The sequence below is a fragment of the Cannabis sativa genome, chromosome 9 (genome assembly GCF_029168945.1).
Source record: "Cannabis sativa cultivar Pink pepper isolate KNU-18-1 chromosome 9, ASM2916894v1, whole genome shotgun sequence".
NCBI classification, from domain to species: domain Eukaryota; kingdom Viridiplantae; phylum Streptophyta; class Magnoliopsida; order Rosales; family Cannabaceae; genus Cannabis; species Cannabis sativa.
The window spans coordinates 58,927,168-58,952,973 of record NC_083609.1 but is presented as its reverse complement, the minus strand read 5'-3'; the positions used below and the strand labels follow the sequence as shown (position 1 = coordinate 58,952,973).

Genomic DNA, 25,806 nt, shown 5'->3' with positions numbered 1-25,806 from the left:
TATAATTAATTGAACCACTATATATATTTATGAATCATGCAAATGATTTACTCAACACAAAATCATAATTTAAGTTTGTATATTAACCCAAAAAAACAAAAATGTGTTAATAAGTTTTGTTATTTGATTTAGCTGGCTTGAGATTGGGTGACCTTAGGAGAAAAAAATTATTGAGCCTATTATTTAAAAAATATGTGGTATTTTCAAAAATTATTAAAAATATATATAATTTTAAATAAAAAATATATTTTTTTTGATCCTTGGCCTGGATGGGACCAAGGTACGGGCATAGCCTGCCTTAGTCCAGGCCCAACCTTCTTAAGGTAAGGTGCTTAAAATTATTAAATTTAGAGGTAAAATTTTATGATTAGTGAGTAATTAAATTAGTTTAGTTTACATTAGAAAAAGAAAGTTTAGTAAAAAAGAGTATTATTATTAGGTACTCGTATCTAGTATCCCTAGATATGTCACAAAAATTTAAAATTTAATTAAATTAATAGTTAATGGTTTTTAGGCAAAGAGAGAGGAGTATGAATGAGTACTTTCCACTTGTCATTTTTCCAAGATGAAATTTATACTATTAAATGATGACCACTCACCACTACTTTCTCAACTACCCCCAAAAATTAATTATCATAAATATACATACAAAATTATTTAAGCAATTCTCTAGTCAAAACTGTCATAATTACAACTTTTAATTTCATGTGTTTTATAATCTTCAAGGCTAGCTGTTAGTTAATTTAAAAAAAAAAAAAAAAAGGCTAGCTGTTAGTTAAAAAATAAAAAATAAAAATCCAAATAGCTTATTATTATTATTATTATGTTTAAAATAACTAATTCAATTTTCTTGGTGGGAGGGTAATTTAGTCTTTTCAAGTGAATTATTCAAAATGAATCATCTTCAATTTTTTCTATAAATCAATTCATTTCCTCTCTATTAGCTTAGGCTGCCAATCTCTTCACAGCAGTCTTTTTTTTCTTCTTAAAATAAAATTTTATAATTTTAAGCTTTCTTCTATGGAGTTCATCTGTAATAGAGTCCTCTTTATTAGACTTTTATTTATTTATTATTAAAGCTCAGAATCACCAACAATCAAAGCTTCATCACTGAAATCATCCTCAACCAGGTTCATCTTTTAATTTTTATTCACATAATAATTATATATATTATTAGATCTATATTAATTAGGTTAATATTAGGCATGTTTTTAAAAAAAGTAAAATATTATTACTATAGTTTATATTAATGGTAAGTTTTATTTTTCACAAGTAAAAATTTTACAAAGAAGAATTACTTAAAAATAAAATAAAATAAAATTGCAGAGGTTGATAATAATGATAGATCGTTGCTATAACTAGGCACATGCATTTTTTTAGTTTTTATTATGTCATAATTAATAATGAGAATATAATTGGAAAGAAGAAAAAAAATCCCCAAATATTAAATTTATTAAAAAAGAAAAAGATAAAAGGGCTAATATTGGCTGTATGAAGGTATATTTATGAGAATTTTAGTTGCCTTTTGAGAGTTTAAGATGAAAATTTGAGCTGGAAAATTGTGTCGGTGAAGATATGTAAGATCTATTCTCTTTAACAACACCACCTAATTATTAGTTTTGTCTTTATTTATTTGATTTAATGTGAAAAGAGAAAAGAAAAGAATTAAAAGATCAAATAGGAATAATTGGAACTTAACCCATTCATTCACACACCAAATGAAATAAATATATCTGTCAATTAATGAAAATCTGTATACAGATCTTTCTATTTTTGGGAAAGAATGTGTGAATATAGCCCATAACAATAATAATTTAACTAATGAGTAAAGAAATACTAAGGGCAATTTGGTAAATCTTTATATACTTTAAAAAAGCTAAAAGTTATAAGTTTTTTTAGTAAATGTGTTTGGCATTAATGAAAAAAAGTAAATTTTTTTTTATGAGGAATGTTAAAAAATATTATTAGTAATTAGCATATTTTTTAATATTATATTGTTATTAATATAATTAAATATCAAGTCTTATATATCTTAAAAAAATAATTTAGGACACTATTTATAAAAGGTGTTAGGTATCACTGATACTTAATATTATTCTTTTCTTACGAGAACATTGTTATTGAATACTAATATTATTTAATACTTTATAAAAATGACACTGTAAGATTGATTAATGATATTTTTTTAAAAAAATTTGTATTAAATCATATAAATACAGTAGAACCTCTATCCAAGAATACACTTGGGACCAAATAAATTATATTCTAATTGAGAGGTTATAACTAAATAGAGTTACACTAGAAAAAAAATTAAAAAATCAAAAAATATCAACGTAACAATAATAAGAATAAATAATCATTAATACTATATCATAATAAAAATATTTTAGAGTAAATATAATATTCATACATGTATTATAATTTAAAATAAAATTATTAATTTTACATAAATAAATTTACAAAATATATATATATTTTATTAAGATGTAATTATTCTTATATAGAGGTATATTTTAGTAATACGTGACTTAAAAAATGTATAATTAATTACAATTTAGAGGTCATTCTTATTTATAACTGGCCTAAATTAGTACTTAATTTTTTTATAACAAATTAGAGGAGTTTCTACTGTATTAATTATTATATTTTAATTTAATAATTGTTATAAAAATATTTAACTAGAGTTAAACGTGTCGGTCGTTGAGACACAAAACCTCATTTTCTCAAGCACTTTTGTTTTTAGTTTTTATATTTAATCAATCTGAATCCTGACCCTGAAATGGGTTAGATTCTTTCAATTGAATCCCCGCGCGTGTTTCTTGCGCGTGACTTTCACAAGAGCTGAGAGCGTCGGTGATGACACTTGTCTTTGCATGGAACCGTACACGTGGCACATTTTGGCAGGGCACGCACATCAACACAGATTTGTGCCTCCCTATATTTTGCTGACCAATACTCTGACATTTCAGGTACGAATGCCCAGACTCTAATGACGAGTCTGTGAGCACGCGCGGTTATTGACAAATGACAAGTATCTGCTTGATTGGGCCCACCACCACTTGGTCCACGTGTAAGTAAGTTGGTCATATTGGTAGAGGAGCCACACCACCATCTGCAAATCTATTGGCCGTTTGTTTTTATTTAAACAAAATTCACCAAAATTTTAAGTGCATTCTAAAAAGACCTATACACCCTTAATATTTTCAACTTCAAACTAGTTTTAGAAAATTCTACAATGAAAAATGTGTATCGATGATTATCTGTTTGAGTATTTAAAAAAAATATTATGATTATATATATTGTAGTTATTTAAAATAGTCTATAAAATTTTGAGAAATTTAAAAAAATTTTACGTTAAAAATAAAATTTAAAAAATCTATTAAACGCGTGACTTTTTTATTTTATATGCATATAAAATAGACAGTTTGAATATTAAATTCTATATTATAAATTATTCTGAATTTTTTCAAAATTTACGGGATGTCTTAAATAATTATAATATATATAAAATTAGACTAAAAAATTCTTCTAAATACCGAAACAGTAAAAAATTGCACCAATACATGAATGTACACAATCATGTAAAAAAAACAAAAAACTAAACTTTTTTTCCTAAATACAAAAATAAAAAAGATTTACCAAAACACCACTTACAACATCTAAAAAAAAAGCCACCAATTACAAATTTTTTCTAAAATAATTTATAGTAAGAATAGTAGTAGGAAGGACATGGATTAATAAAATGTCTAGTCTATACATAGATTTAGGTTGGAGTATTTGGGAAACTGCCTTACATGTCTAACTCAAACACAATCATTTAACATTAATCAATTCAAACATATATATAGCTAAAGTGAGATTATTATTATTATTATTATTATTATTATTATTATTTTAAAATAAAGATTAATTGTAACTTGCATGATAATTTTGATTCAGATATGGAACAAGTTATACATAAAATGTATTTTATATATATATAATATGATATGATGAGTTTAGAGAGAGCTGTCACGGCATTACGTTGAAAAATATTTTATAGGCTCCAATTAACATTACACAAAAAATAAATAATATTCAAACATAGAATTTTGGGTTTGTAAGTAAAAGACTTGTGAGTAGGTGTGGACTTTTTTTATATTTATATATATAATGGTTGGTATTGGTAGTATATATGGATATTGACATAAGGTGACTTTCATATCTGTTCTTGCCAACCTCTGATTGTTACATTTTGCTACTCACAAATCTTCTTCACACAACTCAAATCAAATCCTTGAAGATTAATTATCGAAAAATAATTGTACAAGAAATAGAAAAATATATAATATGTGTTAGACTATTTCTACCAATTATTTGTTTGGCTGAAATATTGTACAAGAAATTGTCTCTTGTAATTTGCAAAAATAGCAAATAATTTGATATTTATTGTAGAAGGGCCCCTTAATTTATTCATAATATGGTAAATATACAGAAGTGGTATTTTTAAAAGATTTCAAAGTACAAAATCCTCCTTTTCAGAAAAAAGGGTACAAAAAATACAAATGCACGAAATTCTGAACATAATATAATTTTATTTATTTTATAGTATTGAACCTAGAAAAATGGTATTTTTAAAATATTTCAAGTACAAAATCCTTCTTTTTAAAAAAATAAAAAACAAAAAATGCACAAAATTCTAAACATAAAAATAATTTTATTTGGCAGCATCTTTATTGATTCGTTTGAAGATCAAAAGCCATGAAAAAGTTTGTAGTTAACAATAATGACAAAACTAAAAAAAATAAAGCATGTGCCCAATGTTGTATTAATTTATATAAAATATAATCTTTAGATTAAATGAAAAATGTGACAAATTGGGGTTGGTAAATAATATTTTTGGATTGTACAAATCTGGTTACAGGTTTGTAACATCCAAAATATCACCAAATTTACATGTTTTTTATTTGACTTTTATAAAATATAGTTTTATAGTTGTTGGATACTTGATTTATTAGACCTTCATTTGGTGAATAGAGGTTATTTGATTAAGTTGAATTTCAAGCAGATCAAACTTTGGCGGAGTTTGGCAAAGACCTTGAACCAGCTGCTAAGGTGGATCCCAAGGCAGCGGTTCAAGAAGCAGGTTTTCGCGGCAGCTACGACTGCTATTGTGTGTTAAATTTGGCAAAATAGAAAAAATATCTATTGGGATCAATGCTCTAGAGCTAAAGATACAATTGTAAAACAAGTTAAGATCAATGTAGAAAATTGAACTATTTTTATGTTGATCTTGAGATTTGGTTGGCCTTAAGAGAAAAAAAAAAGTTATGAGACCTTTATTAAAAAATATAAATAGTATTTTTAAAAATTATTAAAGAAAGAATATATTTGGATTCCTAGGCAAGTTGGGCCCTAGCCCCATTAGCCTGCTTAGTTCAGGCCCACCGAGAAACATTAGTAAAATAGAAGAATGAGTTGAATAACACTGAAGTAGGGGATTATAATGGTGAATACCAACCCTATATATTGAATCATAAACTCATGATGCCTTATAACACTATATCTTACATATATAATATATAGATCAGTGAGAAAGGTTCAAATATTAAGCAATACAAGAGATACCATATCACATTGTTATTAATGCAATCTAATATCGGTAATAATATAAAAAATCGTTAACTACTCACAAAGCACCACTTATATTAGAATAGTTGCTGCAAAAAAATAAAAAAGAAACAAAATTATCAAATGAAAATTAGGTTAGATCGCAGACTAAATCGCTTCTTTTAAGACGTTCGTGACACTGCTTATTAGAATTATACAAATTAATTATGAGCTCCATTGTTCTCTAAAATAAAACAGCTCAGTCAAATAGGCCATATAACACCACACTAACCAACCAACTCAACTCACAACGCACCACCATGTAAGATTAGATACTTGAGATATTTCATTTTAGTGCATTAAGATAACATTTTTTCTTTGTTAACACGTACGGATAGTTGTATATATATGGTATTGGCTACTTATTCTCAAATTCTTTACATTTAATATCTCACAATATATTGAGATTAAACTCACTTAATCTGTCAAGTTAGTAGTTCTATCTTATCACTAGTCATATTCAAAGAACAATTGGCTTTGACACCTACTAATTAAAAAGAGTCCCACCAACAACTATAAATAGTAGTGCCTTTACTCACTCAAGTAATTTCTAATGCTCATAATTTAAATTTCACAGTCAAATTTAAAGAGAGAGTCAAATATTAGATGTGTGTGTGGCGGGATGTAATGAAAGTATTACTTTTAAATTGATTTTCCTGAGATATTTTTTTTTCGTAATTATTCATTGTTTTGAGTTATATTTTTAGACATATCTCATTGTATACTATTAACTATTCAATCAATAAAGATTCAATAAAGATTCATGGTTGATTCACTCTTGAGCTAAATTTATTTTTATTTAATTTCATATAAATTCTAGTATATTTGTGTATTCTTAAAGATTACTACTATTATAAAAACAGTATTTTGAGAGTGATCATTCGCTAAACTATGTATTTGTAATTAACATTGACCAAAGCGAAAAAAAAAAGTAATTAATAATACATTATTATTCACTAGCATTAAAAAGAAAAAAGAAAAAATTCTCTACAAAATTTGAAAAGTACCATAAACAAAATGTCCATATGAGGTTCAAATTAACAAGAGACTCTCAAGAATATCATGACCAAAAAAAAAAAAAAGAAACCGAATGATTATACATTTCTGTTCAAACACCACAACCCACACACCATTAAACCATGACCGAAGCTGTTGACCTATCAAAGCTTCCACGAGCTGCTCTTCCTCTAATAATCCTGCTTTTCTTCTTCTTCTTCAACCCTTGATCTTCTTCCATTGAAACAATCATCATCTTTTTTGAAATCTCACTATCATTATTATTATTCTTATTATTGTTATTACTTTTATAATCTCTTATAGCACCACCTTGAATTAGCACCCTAGTGATCCCGCTATAACCGAACGACTCCGCGATTTGTAGCGGAGTAACGCCCTTATTCGTCCGAGCTTCCACATCCGCTTCGCCTTTCTTTACCACCAACTCTATCACGTCTGCGTGGCCAGACTCCACCGCGCAGTGTAGCGCGGTGTACCCGTCTTCATCCTTAGCATCCACATCAACTCCTTTTTCGAGCAGAGCTCGAACGGCCTCCACCCGACCTTTGAAACAGGCTCGGTGGAGAGCCGTCCAACCATGCTGGTCGCGGCCGTTGATGGCCGCGCCATGCTCTATAAGTCTCAACATAGTCCTTACTTCCCCTTTTCTCGACGCAAGACTAAGGCTATCCCCGAGCTTAAGAGCATCAAAAAGTTTAGTGTGGCCGTTCTCGGCTGCCATATCGTAGGCCGTACGGCCAACGCGGTTCCTAACATCCTTATTCGCGCCTTTTTGAAGCAAAAGCTTTACTAAATACTCATCACCAAGCGCCGCTGCAACATGCAACGGCGCATCCCCATCAAAAGTATCGCGAACATTCGGGTTAGCCCCATTTGCAAGCAAAAGTCTCACACAATCTCGCCGCTGCTCAGCAACAGCGAGATGTAAAGCTGTGTTGCCGTCCTTAGTCAGGGCGTCAACATCAGCTCCTTTCAAAATCAAAAGCCTTAAAACATCCATATGGCCGCCTCTGGCGGCCAAATGGATAGGACCCGCAGTCGAATTCGCCGACCTATTCGTGCTCGCTTTCCTAGCCAACAAAAGCTCAACAATCAACGCTTCCCCGGACTCCACGGCAGCCTCGATCGGGCTATACCCGAGCCGGCTCGGAGCCTCGACATCGGGATCGAACTCGAGAATGAGCTGAACAAGATCAGCTCGGCTTTGCGATATAGCCAAGTGAAGTAAGCTATTCCCCTCATTGTCAACAGAATCAGCGGCTCTCCAAGAAGAATCACTCTTTTCCAAAACATCACGAATCTCATCCATGGAGCCGTGAGCCACGAGCCGAGCCAGAACAGCCGAGCCAACAAACATAACCTTAATACCACTATCAGTAAACACTTGTTTTTTCTTAGCTGTAAACCAATCGTTCGGAACGGCGTCGTATGAGTTTGAGTAGTCTTTAGCGGTTGCACCCGGGACCACAACGCTGTGTAACAGAAAAGAATCATTGGAATAAGGAAACAAATCTGGAACGTCGGATCCCGGATTGAGATGATAAACGATCTCGACCGTTAATTTCTCGAGAGGTGGAATAATCCCTGATTGGGGTTTGATAGAGTAACGGGTTTTGATGAGTGGTTGGAATCTGAAGGCCACAGGCATAGTGTACATAACATTGTTTAAGGTGATTTTTCCATGACATTTTTGGCCATGCTCTACTCTTATGGTTACTAGATTTGAGGGTTCTAAGCTTATCAACCTATTCATTGTGATTTTCTTTGTTGGGTTTTGGATTGAAATAATAATGAAAGGGTTGAAGATTTGGGTGATGAGAGTAATTTATATAAAGAAGAATTTGAAGCCGGCTTTGATTGAGAGAGTGACATGTGGCGACGTAGAAAACAAAGCTGACTTGTTCTATTCGGTGTTTTGATACAATTACTAAGAAAACAGTTGTTAATTAATTAATTAAGCTTATGCAAGGTAGTCACTCTCACTTAATCATTATTTAGTTTAGGTTAATTAGAATTTTCCTCTTTCAATTTTGGTATGTACCAAATTATACACTCTGAACTTTTAAGGTCGTTAAAAATGCCTCTTGAACTATTGAAATTGTTAGATTTAAGCGCTTTTGTCTAATTTCATTCAATTTTTTAATTTCAGTAATTGTTATACACTAAACCATGCTCTTAAGACTTTGAAATCTACAAAATCATACACCTTGAATTTTGACATGTACTAAATCATGGCTCCTGGTCTTTCATTCTGTTAGACTTTTTTACTAAAATTAGAAAAAAATCCTTAAATTCAACAATCTCAATAGTTCATGGGGTATTTTTAACGACCTTAAAAGTTCATGGGACTGATTTAGTACATGTCAAAATTCAGGGAGTAAAAATCCTAATTAGCCTTTAGTTTAAGAGCATTATTATCAGACACCGGGTACCGGTAATATTTTCTATAAGTAACGTTCTATAATTGAATAACGATATTATTTAAAAAATATTTTTTTAATTAAATTATATAAGACGTGATACTTGATAACACATTAATAACAGTATGACATAGAATAGTACTAAACATCACTATTATTTTTTAAGAATTTTTTTGTTTTAATTGTAGAATTGTATGTATATATAATTGAATATATATTTATATTTGTATATGTGTTTATGTGCGTGGGTAATAGGTGATGAGTAGACAAAAGAATTAATAATAAAAGTTGTCTTGGTATATAATCTTCAATATGTCGTTATGTTTAACTACTTGTGTTCATGTTAAACTAATAATCTCGTCTATGCACATTTGCATAATCTATTACATTAATTTATTTTATAGAGCATAGACATGCATTGGCTAGCTAGGCTATTTAATTAATTAACTAACTATAATTAAATTTTGTAGGAGTATTATAAAATACTTAATTTATTCCAATTTGCACACTTTAATCCAATCCAATCTATTTGCGTTTGTAGAATATTGAATTAGATTGAAAAATTTAAAATTCTTACTTATACGAATGTTGAATAAAATAATTGATCAAATTCAATCTATATATACATATTTATATATATTTAAAAAATTATATGTACAATTGATATTTTGATATAAATAAATAGTATTTAAAAATTTAATACATATGATATTAATGTATTTCAAAACATAGTAGATTAAATGTCTATCTCATTCTTATTTACACATATAATTTTTTTCTTTTTGCTTTAAATTTTTTATTTTAATTGGTTGCTAGAGTCTAAAGACGTAAAACAACAATAATTAATTTATTTTTGTTATTAGTTATGTAAAAAAAAATATTTTTCTAATAAATATTAAAAGAAACAACCAATTTAATTTACATTTATAGAAATTGAATTGGATGATAATATAAAATACACATTTAGTATGGATCGAATATATTATAAATAAAATAGTACAGATTTAATCAAGCACCTTTCAAATTTTATCGAAAATAACGTAATTTATTTTTATATCCTATGAATTATAATTTAGTTGATTCAGCCATTGTTAATTAACCAAAAAAAAAAGTATATCAAAGTGAGAGAGTAGTAAGTGTACATAAAATAAACCAAATAAAAGCTTAGTATTGTTTCAAAATAAATAAATAAATAAATAAAATAAAGCTTAGTACATAATGAAATGCATTCTTTTCTTTTTTTTTGGAAATGGGACAAAAGTTTGTGAAACTATACATAGTAAATTATTGGTAGAGAATTACTAATATCTGAAGAGTTAATTATTATAGTTTACCTGGCCAACTAATAATTACAAAAAAGTATTAATTATTTTTTAACACAAATAATGGCTCTTTGTTTGTATTTTCTCTTTGCTAATACGGCAAGAGAAGAGATTAGATTATCTAAAACCTTGTTTCTAAATATCTTAATTAATTATTAATGAATTAAACAACAATTAAGTCTTATTAAATAATTAAGTCCGGAGATCGATTATTACTTATTCAAATTAAATTTCCAATCTCAGCTTTCTTTAGTGACCTTTTCATTGATTGTGACATTTTTAGAGAACAAGCCAACTAATCATCAACTACAAAAAAATCTAGCTAATTTTTAAGTCATTTCTATAAATAATTATTATTCTATATTGTTGATTAAGAGTATATTACATGAAATCTGCTATATATATAATTATGACAGTAATACATTTACCTAATATTATCATCAAATTTTGGATGTTAATGAGCTCACATCATGTAATTTTGGACTAACTAGTTTTAACCATTAGTCTCTCAATTTTTTGTTTAGTATGAAAGAAAGTATATACTAACTTAGGTTCACTGTTAGGGTTAGGTACTTTGCTGTACAAAGTAGTTGTATAGTGACATTTTTGTTTTAAATTTTAAAAGGATAGTGTCAATTTCAGAAGACAATAACCAACTTTTCTGTAGTTTGAATTGAAATTATCGTGCAGTGATGACCTATTTATTACTAATATACTTATAGTTGTGTGTGTTTTCTTTAAGAAAGAAAAATATAATAAAAATGACTTTTCTTATTTTTATACTTTTTTTTTTTTTTTGCACTTTATAGAATTCTACATAACAACGCATATATCAATTAACGGAATAATTTAAATTATAATCAAAATCCACATAGCAACCTACATAAAAACTATTCAAAAAAAAATATAATATATAGAATAATTCATTTAATAAAAAGAATAGGGAAATTACCTCAAATACTATTTTTTTAATTTTTTTTTAAATTTACGGTTTGGATTTCTAAAATGGTTGCAGCGCTAGTTGCAATAGGAGTTTTTGTACGATTTTTTGTTGCAATTTAAGTTGCAGCGCTAGTTGCAATAAGAATTTTTATATAGAATTTTGTAAAAATACAAAAAAAAAAATATTTTGAAGTGTAAAAGTAAAAAATGCCCAAAAAAAATATATGGTATTAGTGTGATATGGTTAGAAAATAATTTTACAAATTCTAAAGTTACCATTTAAAAAGTAAATTAAATAAAGTTACACTCAAATGTAGAGTTGTACAAACTACAGAAACCATAAGAAAATGCTATGCAAACTACATAATAATTGCTTGAGCATAAATAAGAAAGCTCATACACAAACCATACAAAACAAGCAAATAAATAATGAGAAATAGTAAAAGATACTATTAGTGAAATACTAAAAGATATTATTAGTGCTAGTACTTTCAATTTTTTTTTTGACAAATGAACTTTCATTGAAGAAGATCAGAGTTTAATACATCATAAAGGAATAATGGAAAATCATCCATCCAAACTAGCTCCACATCTACTCTGAGTGGACGAACTGCTAATTAATGTGCAACTTTATTAGTCTTATATCATTATTAATATAATTAAATATCGAATTTGATAACATAAGAAAATAACTTTTAAAGAATATTATCAATGAGAGCATTGCTTTTGAATACGAGTGGTATCTAACACATTCTATAAGTGACGTCTCACGATTAGTTAGCGATATTTTCAAGAGCTATTTTATTAAATTATATGGGAGCCGATTCTTAATTACACTAATAACTAACACCGAAGAGAATACTACGTACTATTGGTACATTTTAGTAATTCATTATGGATAGTCAATCGTAGAGCATGACCAATAAAATATAGGGTAAATACCATTTTGGACCTTCTGTTTTACAAAAATTACTAATTGGACCTTGTATTTTGTTAAATGACAAAATGGACCCTGTATTTTTTAAAATAGTACAAATAGGACCCTGAATTGATTTTTTGTCAAAATAAAGTTTAATTATAATCCGATCTAAAAGTGCTATATGACAAAACTGTTTACATTTTTTGTATCTGTTCGTATTAAGCATTGTCTTCAAGTTGGTTGTATTAAAAAAAAATTATCAAAAATTAAGCTCAGGGTCCTATTTTTACTATTTTAGAAAATACAGGGTCCATTTTGTCATTTAACAAAACACAGGGTCCAATCTGTAACTTTTGCAAAACACAGGGTCCAAAATGGTATTTACTCTAAAATATAAGGCTAATTAGTATTTTTTTCTCCCCGAACTTTGACATGTACCAAATCATGTCCTCTGAACTTTTTTGACCGTTAAAAATTTCCCCTGAACTATTGAGATTGTTAGATTTAAGAACTTTTGTCTAATTTCATTCAATTTTACTGTTTCAATGATTTTTTATGTACTAAATCATGCTCCTCAGACTTTGATATCTACTAAATCATGCCCCTCAAATTTTGATATGTACTAAATCATGCCCTCAAACTTTAATATATACTAAATCATGCTCATTGAACTTTAATACACATTAGAATTTATTTACTAAAATTAGACAAAAGTCCTTAAATCTAATAATCTCAATAGTTCAGGAGAATTTTTAATGGCCAAAAATATTCAAGAGACATAATTTGGTACAGGTTAAAAGTTGGGGAAAAAAAATCTTAATTAGCCTAATAATGGGCACCACCAATAGCAATGCTCTCAAAATGCATGGCATTTACTATTTACTCCCTCTAGTCAAAGTCAACACATCTAAGGATGCACTATGGACCACTCATCAGCCTGGGACGAGTAAATTACGGATGTACCCTCAACATTGCTATCTTCTTCCAATTTCATCCCTTCTTACCTCACACTCAGAGGTCAGAGCCTCGCCGTCGCCGTCGCCGCCTGCAAGCGCTTTTTCTTCTTTCCTTTCCTTTCCTTCAAAATTACAAATTCATAATTATATATACGTGTATATGTATTGGCGCTTCATCTAGATTACGACGACTCTCGCTCTCGAAATCTCTAATTAGGTAAATTTTCATCGCTCTCCTCAGTTTGATTTCAATTATTTGATATTATTGACCAAAACTAGAGGAATCTATGATATTGTTCGCGTCCATGTTCAGATTTGGTACTTTGTTGGATTGGAGCTTTTTTATTGTATGAGTTGCGAATTTGATTGGTTATTGTTTGTTAGGTTTACGGAATTTGAATATATGATTTTATTCTCAATTTGATAATGAAAGAAAAAAAGAAGATACGAATTTTTTCCATTGTGATTTTGAAATTTTATTTGGGTAAATTGGTGCAGAAGAATAAAATTGGGTAAAAATATTTTGTTGTGATGTTATTTTTTGAATTTGATCTGATTTCATAAGAAGTTGAAAGAATTTAGGCATGTGAAGATAGATGATACCTGAATCTAACATCAAAAGTACCAAGTGTAATTATTGGTGTTTCTTTAAGATTGTGAGATGAAGATTTGTGAATATGAAAAGTATTGTGAATTTAGGAAGTAAAACTACCAGAATCAGAGCCTGAGGAGATTCAGAGCAAGAGGAATGACGAGATTCTCTGTGTCTGGAGATGAAGAAGAAGAAAATGGGGGCAAACGCGTAGCCTTTCCCAGTAGTAGTTCAAGACTGAAACGACACCGTTCTGTGCAAAGCGAATGCTCCTATTCCTCCAGCGAAGATGAGCACCCTTTTGGTTATGACCTTCCTTTTGAACCACTTCGAGAACCACAAATAGAAGACATAAATGTAGCAAGAGGTGAAGAAGAAAGAGAAGACATTAACGTAACAGGAGGTGAAGAAGAAATAGAAGAAGAAGAAGAAGAGCAAGAAGAAGAAGAAGAAGTAGAAGAAGAAGAAGAAGAACAAGAGGAAGAACAAGAAGAAGAACAAGAACGTGAACAAGAAGAAAGCAATGTTTCCGAGCATGATTTTTCATTACTGGGTCGATCTCCTTTTTCATTACTGGGTCGATCTCCGACTCCTACAGATGGTTCTGTTTCAATCACCAGGGACAAATCGATTCCCGTTGTTTTGACCGATCCAGATGTTCTTGATTGCTCTATATGCTTTGAGCCCTTGACCATTCCCGTTTTCCAGGTACTTATTTTCCTCAAGATAAAGAATTTAGTATTTTATTGCTTTATCATTGAAATTTGGTGCACATATACAAAATTTATATTGATTTTGATAGTTGCAAAATTCCATTGTAATATAAAAAACATTGTCAGTATCCTTAACCGAATTGGGTTCTTACAATTGAAAATTACTGAGGGAAGTATTTCTAGGTAAATTACTATACTATAGAACCCATATATGATTAGTTATGTAATCTGTGGATAGGCACAAACAAGTCGTGGTCTTTGTGAAATGCAATAGTGGCAAGGTCTTAACCTAATGAAATAGTATCCTAGATGTGCATGCTCTTAATACAAACCATTGAGTCTCAACTCAAGTGAATGCTGAAGCTTTAATCAAATGTCTGCAAGCTAACCTTTAGTTTCTTGGTGATGTATTCGAGTAACCAATAAGACCTCAATTCTGGTCATCTGGGCTGGGAGTATCCATTATAGTGGGTGGGTTGTAGTGTGTTGGTTTAGTTTCATGTACTTTTCTTCTCCTTCCATTTCATTAATACAAGTAACCTTTCATTTCATGTATTCTTTTTGGTTATTTAATGCTTCTTAGAAGCTAAGAAATTTCCTATTGGTTGTTAACGAGAAAGAGATGGCTTGAATTTTATTGGTGATTCTCTAATTCACTTTAAGCTTACATCTACACGGTTGGCTTGGCAAATATAGTTTCGGTGGGTTTGTTATAGACCAATAATAAGAATTTATTATGTTAGAGAGGGAAAGATAAGGGCAGTTAGTGTAGTTAGTCTGAAGTAGTCATAACATAATTTTAGTTAGTCCATCTTGGTGTCTTATGAAGAGATGCATCCTGATATAACATATTGTCAAGAGTCATTGATTAGAACTGGCATGAGCTCTAATATTTTAGTGCATAAGCTCTTGCTAATGTTATATCCAGCACAGGTTTCTCAAGCTTATATTATTTACAAATAAGGTTTCCCACTTTCCCTGTTATTGAATTTGATGTGATTATTTGTGTGTAGTATTTCTGAAACACTTAAGACAGAAGGTGAAGTTGAATGAAAGTGCTTATAATATTAATTCTTATTTCAATGCTTGTGTGATTATTATTCAGTGTGAGAATGGGCATACAGCTTGCTCTACCTGTTGCACTAAAATTAATAATAAATGTCCTTCCTGCTCTTTTCCCATCGGATATAACCGTTGCCGAGCAATCGAGAAGGTTCTTGAATCTGTTAAAATAAGATGCTCAAACGCTTCGTATGGTTGTAAAGAAACAGTGAGTTACAACAAGAAGAAAGAGCACGAAACGAGTTGCACTTACTCTCCATGCCATTGCCCTATTCGTAGCTGCGACTTCATCTCTTCATCCACAGAGTTATACCACCACTTCAGAAGTCAACACTCAATCTCTACTGGCGTTCGTTCATTCGACTACAACTTGACTTTTTCTGTCACCTTGTTAAATTGTGTTGATTTCGTTGTTCTTCAAGAACGAAAGGACAATGTCATATTTATCCTTAACTCGACTTTCAAAACTTTCGGGTACATGGTCTGGATTAGTTGTATATGGCCTTGCCCATTTAAGGGCTTCTGGTACGAAATTCTGGCCAAAACCGATGAAACCACTCTTCGATTAGAGTCTTTCACGAGCTGCAATCAGCAACGGGTTGTTACTACCGGTCCATCGTCGGGTTACCTACTTATTCCCATGAATCTTTTTGGTTGTAGAGGCCAACTTGAATTGGCTATATGCATTCATTCACTTCCTGTTGCTGCTGTTTAAAACTTGTTTATTGTATTGTTACTGTATGTACATACAGAATCCTTAATCTATTTATTATAATTAGTTTCAGAATCATTGTCATACAACTCAGTTTTATTTGCTGCATGACTGGAGGGGTTTTTCACGTTTGTATATTAAATTGCTCGATGTGGCACTTTATGAGTGGTTTGCACTCTTTTGGTTTTTATTTTCTTCAGTGTAAAATAAAATGTATGTGAAACGGGATAATTAGAATTACTTGTTTTTGTTTGTTTGTTTCTTTTTCTTTTTGATCAAATGTCAATAACCAAGTGTGTCGATTATTATTATTATTATTATTATTATTATTATTACAATGTTACTACAATATTCACAGTTATATAACAAAAGTTTAGGTTATAATTTTTCTAAATGTTTAAAATAATAATGTTCCTACCCATAAATGAAAAGTAGTAATGATTTATTTATATATATATATATACATATATCTCGTTATTTTTATAAATATATATTGAAAAATTTGTGAAACTAGTACTTTTATTAGGCATATTTAAGTTTAAAATTAAGAGAATTATTTTATATATTATATATTTTTTTTTTTAATTTATTGTTCTGATAGTTTTTATATAAGTTGTTATGTGAATTTTGATTGTGATATAGGTTGCTATGTGTATTTTGTAAAAATATAAAATAATTGATTTGAAGTGTAAAAGTAATAAAACAAAATTTTTACATTATAAAAGTAGTTGACAATTTATTACAAAATCAAGAAGAAAAATGAAGATAAGATATTTCCGGGATTTCTTTCTTAAGAAGCTCTTCTTCAAGAAATTACTAATTTTTTTTTAAATGATTTTTTGAGTTAAAATGAGAAACTCATTAAAAATAATAAAAAGAAATGACTTCTAAAAGCCTAGTAAACCAGCTTCTAAGATCTTCACAAACAAAAAAAAAAAAACCACATTGAAGAATTAAAATCCATTAACAAAGAATAAATTAATGTTTATATGTAGTCAAATTTCTTCATTCACCCCCAAAAAAATAGTTTAATTTTTTCTAGAATTCAAAAGAAAAATAATTATATTAGTTTATTGATAGAAGATTACTTTATATGACATAACTTATAAACCAAGTTAAGCTTATAAATCCATTTTGGTGTGTGCCACTAAAATGGCCCAACTTAAGCTCATACATGTGACATTAGGTTATTTCTTTTTTTTTTTTTTTTTTTGATTTAAGCGTTTATATATTACAACCATATTTTACTTGGAACTCGAACCCAGGACCTACAAGACACACACACCCACCTATGGCCATTTGAGCTAGCCTCAAGTGGTGACATTAGGTTACTCTCAAATAAATCTTTTTTGTTTTTAAATATTTTTCTCTTATTTTTCTCAAATGAATCTTTCTCACTTGATTAATGAGCTAGCCTGAAGTGGTGACATAATGACATTAGACTATTATATCCTTCAAAAAAATTTTAAAAAATTAATGAGTTTCGATAGAAAGAGTAGATATAAAAATGTATCGAGTTTACATTGTAATTCTGACATAAAACATATTTTAGGGGTCATAAAAATTTATTTATGGGTGTTTATTATGTGAGTTAGATATAGAAAGAGTAGAATTAAAAGTGCTTCCATAAAAAAAATACTTGGATTAGAGATTATCAAATGAAATTCAATTTTTAATTGATGGTTTTATTTTTTCGTTTCATCTTAAAAGTTAGAACTATCATTTATTAAATATGTATTATTCTCAATTCACTTCCAAAATTTTTACTTTGTGAAAGCGTTTATTTATCATAAAAAAAAATATATTTATGCTTATATTATAATATTAGGTATACTAGATTTAATTTATTTCATAATAGTTTTTTTACTTAATTTATAATTATCAAACTAAAAAATATATATTTAAATTTTTTTAAGTACAGTATTTTATTTAGTTGGATCTGTTGTTTAATTTTATTATAAGTTGTTATATTATTATTACTACAATTAAATATTAAATCGATTCATTATATTTTCTTTAAATGGACCAAAATGTGTGAGATTTGAAAAATATTACAAATACGGTAAGAAAAGAATTTGTTTCTTTTCTTTTTTATAATTTAGTATAATAAATATTTAGTTAGAAAACAATAATAGAGTGAGAAATATATTACCATAGAAATAAAGATTTGCATTAATTTCATAAAATATCATCATTCATAAACGACAATATATATGTAGAAATTAAAATACTCTACCCTACAACATCTCATATGATATTATATCAATATTAATTAATTAATTAATTAATACCATTATTATTACATCACAATATCATTATTCCAATTCCAAACACACAAAACGACGACGTAATAGATTCAGAAATCATGACCCGACCCGACCCAACCTCTGATATTATCACTCAACCGAAATACCTGCATTTCACACCAAATTTACAAATCAGCCCTCCAAACAAAATCACTTTACAAATCAGTCCTCTTAATTGAAAATCAAAATTATTACAAAAAAAAAAAAACCACGAAATTTGAAAATGATCAGAGAAAATTTCAGATCTGAAAAAGAAGAAATCAATACCTAAATGGATCGACGGATCATGATGTTTTGATATATATACAGTGAATCTAATCGCTATCGCTGCTGCTACTATCGTGTCCATGATGATCGTGACCGTCCTTCTTCTTCTCCTTCTTCTTCTTCTTCTTCTCGCCCTTATCTTCGTGACCTCCTTCGCCATGGATCTTGTCCTTGATCTTCTCCATGATACCTTCCTTGTGTTCTCCCTTGTGTTCGTCGACCTTGTGGTGTTCTCCCTTGTGGTGCTCTTCCTTGTGGTGTTCGCCGGATTTGTGTTGATCTTCAGGCTTGTGGCTTCCTCCCATGTGGAGGGTTTCGCTGATCTTGTTCATGATTCCAGACATTGTTGATGATTTTGATTACAATTCTTTCACTCTTTTTCTCTGTGTTTTTGGATTTGAATGGGTATTGAAACCTTAGAACGTTGTTATTTATAGGAAGGGAAAAAGAGAGTTAATTTTAATTAATTTTAATTAATTAGTTTTGGACGGTGGAGATGCGGAGATTGCGTGTTTAGTGTGAAATGACGAAAATGCCCTCTATTACGTGTACGCGGCGAAAGGCATTGGGTATTAGATGTGGATGACGATAGTGTCTTTTTACATATTTATTTTATTTTGTCATTTTGGATAAATGTGTGTGGATAAGATGTGGTCATATTTTTATATAAAGATTCATTGATTTGACTTTTAGTGCATTAATTAATTTCCGGTATTCTCGAATTTATTTATTTTTTAATCTTTTTTCTTTTGAGCATGATGTGATCACATGTTGCGGGTGGGACCGGGTTTGTGAATTATTATTATCCTTTTTTTTTTGAAGAAAAGCGTTCATGCATTAGAATAAAAATAGTCAGACCTCGTGGTCATTACAAAATATAGTTTCAGGCATGGAGGAAAGAGGCAAAGAGCCAAACCTCTGATGGGAAAATGCCCACTTGGCCACATTATGGGCCATAAAATTACATCGTCTACTAACAGATTCAAACATACAACCAATAAAAAAAGGGGAGGTGAGTTTACAAAAGGAGACGTAGTTATCAAGCTCCCACCGGGACTCCTTCCCAATAAGAGCATTGATGACTACCCTCGAATCACTCTCCAAAATAAGAAACTTGATGCCACGAACTTTTGCTTCCCGAAGGGCCAGACAGCACGCCATCGCTTCCCCACAGAGAGCATTAGAAAATTCCAGCTTAGAAGTAACCACCCAGATCACCTTGCCAACGTGATCCCTTGCAACCACAGCCGCGCACATGTTGTCCAACCCCACTCTGACGTCACAATTTAGTTTCAACCAATCCTTCGGGGGAGGGCGCCAAGCTTCCGTCGGATATGGTATGGGGCAAGGGAGCAAGTGAGCACGATGATCTGCAAAAGAACAACGAATAGTGTCAATACATTTAACTATATCTGCTGGACAGTTATTATGTACCTTATCATTCTGAGTCCGCCATATTGTGTCCACGATCAGCGATGCATAGAGAAAAACTTCTTGTTCACTTATGCCTTTTTTGCTTAGGTCCCATAGGAATTTTACCCAGTCCCACATTCTTATACCAGTGTCACAAATGGGGTAGAATCCCCATGGGGAGGATCTCCAAAGGTGGAAAGCGAAATTACAAGAAAGGAAAAGATGCTCCATAGTTTCAGTGGTCGTACCACACAGGGGACAGCTCTCATCCTCAATAGGAAACCTCCTACCTATAACCGAGCGAATCGGAAGAGCTTTGGAAAGAATACACCACCACAGAACCTTGAGTCGCTCAGGGATTTTGCTATTCCACATTTTATTCCACATGGAGGGGGCCACCTCTGCTTGACTTACTCGATCCTCAGTCTGGGCTCTATAGGCTGATTTGCAGGAAAACCGACCATTATTTTCCAAAGTCCAAACCCAACTGTCTTTGCCAGAGCCGGTAGGAGTACCTCCTTTAAGAATAGCAGAGACAGTATCGCGATCAAAGAAACCATTAAGCTTTCGGATGTTCCATCCGCCACTCGTCAGAAATAACTCGGCCACCTTTGATTCCCTATTCGGAGCCTGCCCAATCGGCTTAGGAATGAAACTTTTTAGGTGAGTAATCCAAGGGTCAGACCAGATATTCGTCTCCTTTCCATCAGCCACACGCTTACAAGCACCCTTTCGAATAATAGTCCTGGATTTTGTCACATTTTTCCAAAACCAGGAGTCTAAGGCCTTCGGTTCACAATCAAGAAATGACTTACCCTTCAGGTATTTGGCTTCGAGAATACGACAACATAAAGATTGATGGCCTGTAAGGAGGTTCCACCCCCATTTAGCAAGGAAAGCCTGATTCATTTCCTTGGATTTACGGAATCCTAAGCCTCCTAGCGACTTGGGGAGGCATAGTTTATCCCAAGCTTTTAGGTACAAGCCGTGGTTTCCTTTTTCCGAGCCCCACCAAAAATCACGCACCAAACCATCAATCTTAGACGCCATGCGATTGGATAACTTTGTAGTCTGCATAGCGTACAGAGGTAAAGATAGACCCACTGACTTTATAAGCGTAGCTCTCCCCGCTTTCGAGAGTGTCTTGGCCTTCCAACCATGAAGCCTCTCAGTCAGGTTTTCCAGGATAAAGTTGAAATCAGCATCTTTTTGTCTTGATCTGAATAAAGGGAGCCCTAGATACTTAAGTTTTCCTTCTAATGATCCTATTCCCAGCATTTCCTTGATCCTCTGTTTCATAGTATTGGGGGTGTTCTTACTGAAGAAAATAGAGGTTTTCGTTTTATTAATCTTTTGGCCTGACCAGTTGCAAAATTTTTCTAGGCAGTCCCAGTAACCTTTGGCCTCCTCTAAATTGGCCTTTCCCACAAGAATCAGGTCATCTGCGAAAAAAATATGAGAAAGCGTCGGGCCTCCCCTACTTAACCGGATCCCACTAATGGTTCGTGAGCTCTGGGCGTCCTCCAGAAGTCTAGAAAGCATTTCTGCTCCCCAGATGAATAAGTAAGGAGACAAGGGGTCACCTTGCCGGAGCCCACACGAGGGAAAGATCTTGCCAACGAGTCCTCCATTCAGACAAACATTAAGGGAGGTGGTAGAAATGCACTGAGAAACCCAAGTTCGGAACTCTTGAGGCACAGCGAAACATTCCATAACGTGGTCAATAAAGCCCCAACTCAGGCACAGATGAATAAGTAACGTGAATTATTATTATCCAATAAAATAAAAAGTAATTGGAAAATATTAGTAATGGACTAATATATTTCTATCTATTTTAATATCTGAAATAATTTTTTAGTAATTTCTTTTTATAATCATGTACGTTATAGTCACGTGATCACATGTGCTCATATTAAAATTTTGAATTTGCAATTAGTATAAATTAGAAATTATTTTTTGTACGAAATGAAAAAATTATTAAGTTTATGATGTTTATAAATTTAAAAATTTAAATACTTATATTATTATTTATTCTTATTATTAATATATGATCTCTTTTTATACATTTTAATTTATAATTAATCTGTTAGGCAGCTGCATTGTAAAAAAAACTTGTACGTGCTCACATCTCAATTAAAGAAAATATTATCTCACACTTTTTATAGTCATTGCACTAAATCAAGTAAAATTAATTTAACGTGACATTATAGTAATAAAAAAATTGTTTAATTATATGGTATATTCTTTATTTTATTAGAGATATATGTAACTTTATAAAAAAAAAAAAAAAAAAAAAAGAAGAAGATATTTCAGAATAATTATATGGTTATATTGAAGAATATCTTTCCTTTTTTTTTTTTGTTCTGATAAAACATTTTCAGATCATTCGAGAAAGGGAACAAAATAAATTTCAGTTATTTCATAAAAATAAAATAAGATTCTCAATTCCACCAATTTAAGAAAATTGACATGTTATGCCTAAGATTAACAAAAAAGCACAGATGCTTACTAAAAGACAACACTAAATAAAAAAAGCAGATTATAAGCTTTAAACAATAATTCACTTTTACAAAGACAAATGAAGGCATAGTATTATTATTCTCTTTAGAGATATTTGTACAACATTTATGTACTATTTGATTTTTTTTTTTTTTTTTAACACGAAATTGCTACGAGTTTTGATAGATATGAGCATGAGTACGTATAAAAATATTACTCTTTTTTTTTTTTTTTTGTTATTTGAGCATTTATATATTATAACTATAGATTCAAACTGGAAACTTCCAATACACACACCCTCCTATAACCATTTAACTAACTTCAAGTAGTAAAAAATATATTACCATATCAACGTATATTTACTTGGTATTTAATCGACTTAGTTGACATACTTAACAACTAATAAAAAACAAAACAATAAAATAATATCAAAATAAAGTTACGTTGTTACTTTTTTTTTTTTTATTAGGATCATATTTGTAACATACCAAAAATTTCATAAGAATACATATTATTCTCATGGAATGGGGGCTTACGGGGACTTGCACTAATAGGAGCAGAGACTTTTTGTCTAAATAGGGAATGTGTTAGGTACTGGAGTTATTTTTATTCCCGAAAATTAAACGGGACAAAGATAGGGATGACACTTCCCGCTCCGACAAGAATCCGTTTAATATTTTTGTTATCTTTTTAACAACATTATATATTTATAATATATGTTTATACATTTAGTATAATAGTATTTGTTTATAAAATTTTAAATTGTGTTTGAGATGAAAATAAATATATTTAATAATAAATAATGTATAATATTTTAATTTTTATATAGTTTAATATTTTTTACACATTTAGATTTTTAATATAAACTTTTTTTTAAAGGATCCTACCCTATTAGGAGAATCTCGTCCCATCTCTAACAAAAAAATATATAGATAGAATAGAAAAGCACTCCCTGCTAATATTCCACCCCGTGTGCATACCTCTTACTTTGGCCACAAATATCCCAAACTAATAAAATAAATTGAGGAATATTTTATTATTTTATTTTTTTTTATCAATTAATCAAAAATACCTTCATATTATATTTTTATTAAAATATATCCACCTTTGTGGGTGGGTTGCCCAATATACTCTCACCCAATTTTCATTAACTTAAGGAATATAATGGGGACAACATTTACAAAAATAAGTATATCTCAAAGAATATAAATAGGCATAGGGGTGTTCATTGGATCACATCTAATATTTTTAGGCCTATCCAGATCCGATCCAATCATATATTGGATGTTAGATTTTACCATCTGATCCTATCCAATTAATTTTGTCATCCAATCGATCCAACATTCATTGGATGTTGGATTGGATCGGTTCTATCCATTGGATGTATTTCATATTTATTTATTTATTTAATTTCAGTTTATCTAATATTTTAGACCTAGTATTTTTTGGATCGGATCAGATCCATCCAATATTTTAGATCCTGTATGTATTGGATTGGACTGGATCCATCCAATCCAAGAAAAAAAAAAGTAAAACTTTAATGTTAATTTTCATATATACATATAGATTTGACGTATAACAATATAAAATCTAATTACTCATCCAAACTAAATGAAAATACTAATTAGTTCGATTGAATGTTGGATGTATTGGAGTTTTAGACACCTCATCCACCATCCGATCTGATCCAATTAGATATTTAAAATTAACATCCAATCCGATTCGATCACAATTGGATATCCAATGTTTGGCGGTCGGTTATAATTGGATCGGTCGGTTCTCATTAGATTGGATCGATTTATGCACACCCCTAAATAGGCATACAATGTAATTTTCTCAAAATTAATTTGCAAATATCTTTCCTTTTAAGGCGTGTGATTCAAGAAAATGTGGTCCTCATAATACATAATAAAATCTATTCTATATATGTGTGCTTTCCATGAATAATGGAGTGACACGTGTACGGTCAAATGTTTGCCGACATGATATATCTATTAAGATATTTGGTTTCACTTCTTCAATTATTATTATTATTCTCTACTCTAAGCACTACCGTAACATCTCTATGACCACCTAAAGGCTAAACCTAATTAATTCCGTCTTTATCTTATCATCCTAACTTCCAACCTAATTAATTAGTTCTATAAAGTAGACAACTATCCACTTTCAATAGATAATATAATAGAACAATCTCTGATTAAGTAATGTAAGTTTTATTATCTAATTTTCCATTTTGGTATTATTAATAATATTTGTATCATTGAAACTTTTTAAGAGGATAATAGCACTTAAAACTTTTTCAGAGGCTAATGAAATTTTCATATTATACTTTCTTTAAGAAAATCGCTAAAGGCAGTATTGGTATCTAACATTTTTTTTACTATCATATTGTTATTAGTGTAATTAAATAGTAGGTTTCATATAATTTAAAAAAATAACTTTTAAAGAATATCGTTTACTAATAAAAAAGAAATACTTATAGAATGTGCTAAACACCACTCTGTCCAATAACAATGCTCTTTCTTTAACACTATTTAGGAAATTTTATTTTTTATACTTAAAAAACCTTAATATTTATTCTTAAACCAATACATTTCAAACTAAAAAATATATGACACTTTTATCTACAACCTAAAAATACTCATCTCATAACTTAGCCCCATTTTTTCCAACCTGCATATGCATCGGACCCCCGCATCGGACCCCCGCATCGGGCCCTACATCAGACCCCCATCGGCTCCGTCGGACCCAGCCCCCTCTCTCTTCCTCTCTCTCAAACCGAAAAAAAAACCAGGGTCCGATGGGTCGGACCCCCCATCGGACCCCATGGTCTGACTGTCGGACCCGGTTTTTTTTTTTTTTTGTTTTCGGTTTGAGAGAGAGGAAGAGAGAGGGGGGCTGGGTCATAAGTCGGAGGTGGTGGGTGGTCCTCGGTGGTCCTCGGAGGTGGAGGAGGTAAGCCGTGGAGGTGGTGGTGCGTTTGGGTGGTCCTCACGGGTTGAGAGAGAGGAAGAGAG

The 25,806-nt window shown here is 30.6% G+C and overlaps 3 protein-coding genes and 1 long non-coding RNA gene across 4 annotated transcripts; 2 read left to right on the top strand and 2 right to left on the bottom strand.

Moving 5' to 3' along the window:
• Nucleotides 1–828: 828 nt before the first annotated feature.
• LOC115721733 (uncharacterized) lies at nt 829–3,172 on the top strand. Its single transcript, XR_004012664.2, has 2 exons — nt 829–1,130; nt 2,970–3,172. It is a non-coding gene; the product is annotated as an uncharacterized LOC115721733 (long non-coding RNA).
• A 3,233-nt stretch (nt 3,173–6,405) lies between these two features.
• Nucleotides 6,406–8,423, bottom strand: LOC115723234 (protein VAPYRIN-like). The gene has a single exon (XM_030652666.2). The coding sequence runs from the start codon at nt 8,417–8,419 to the stop codon at nt 6,782–6,784; it is 1,638 nt and encodes a 545-aa protein (XP_030508526.2). The 5' UTR covers nt 8,420–8,423; the 3' UTR covers nt 6,406–6,781.
• Nucleotides 8,424–13,163: 4,740 nt separating this feature from the next.
• LOC115722869 (putative E3 ubiquitin-protein ligase SINA-like 6) lies at nt 13,164–16,561 on the top strand. Its single transcript, XM_030652215.2, has 3 exons — nt 13,164–13,442; nt 13,925–14,525; nt 15,636–16,561. Exons 2-3 carry the CDS (start codon nt 13,974–13,976, stop codon nt 16,305–16,307), a joined length of 1,224 nt encoding a protein of 407 aa, XP_030508075.2. The 5' UTR covers nt 13,164–13,442; nt 13,925–13,973; the 3' UTR covers nt 16,308–16,561.
• Nucleotides 16,562–18,452: 1,891 nt separating this feature from the next.
• On the bottom strand, nt 18,453–19,294 carry LOC115722177 (protein SRC1). Its single transcript, XM_030651312.2, has 2 exons — nt 18,878–19,294; nt 18,453–18,717 (listed from the first exon to the last, which is right to left on the bottom strand). Exon 1 carries the CDS (start codon nt 19,219–19,221, stop codon nt 18,925–18,927), a length of 297 nt encoding a protein of 98 aa, XP_030507172.1. The 5' UTR covers nt 19,222–19,294; the 3' UTR covers nt 18,453–18,717; nt 18,878–18,924.
• Nucleotides 19,295–25,806: the final 6,512 nt, after the last annotated feature.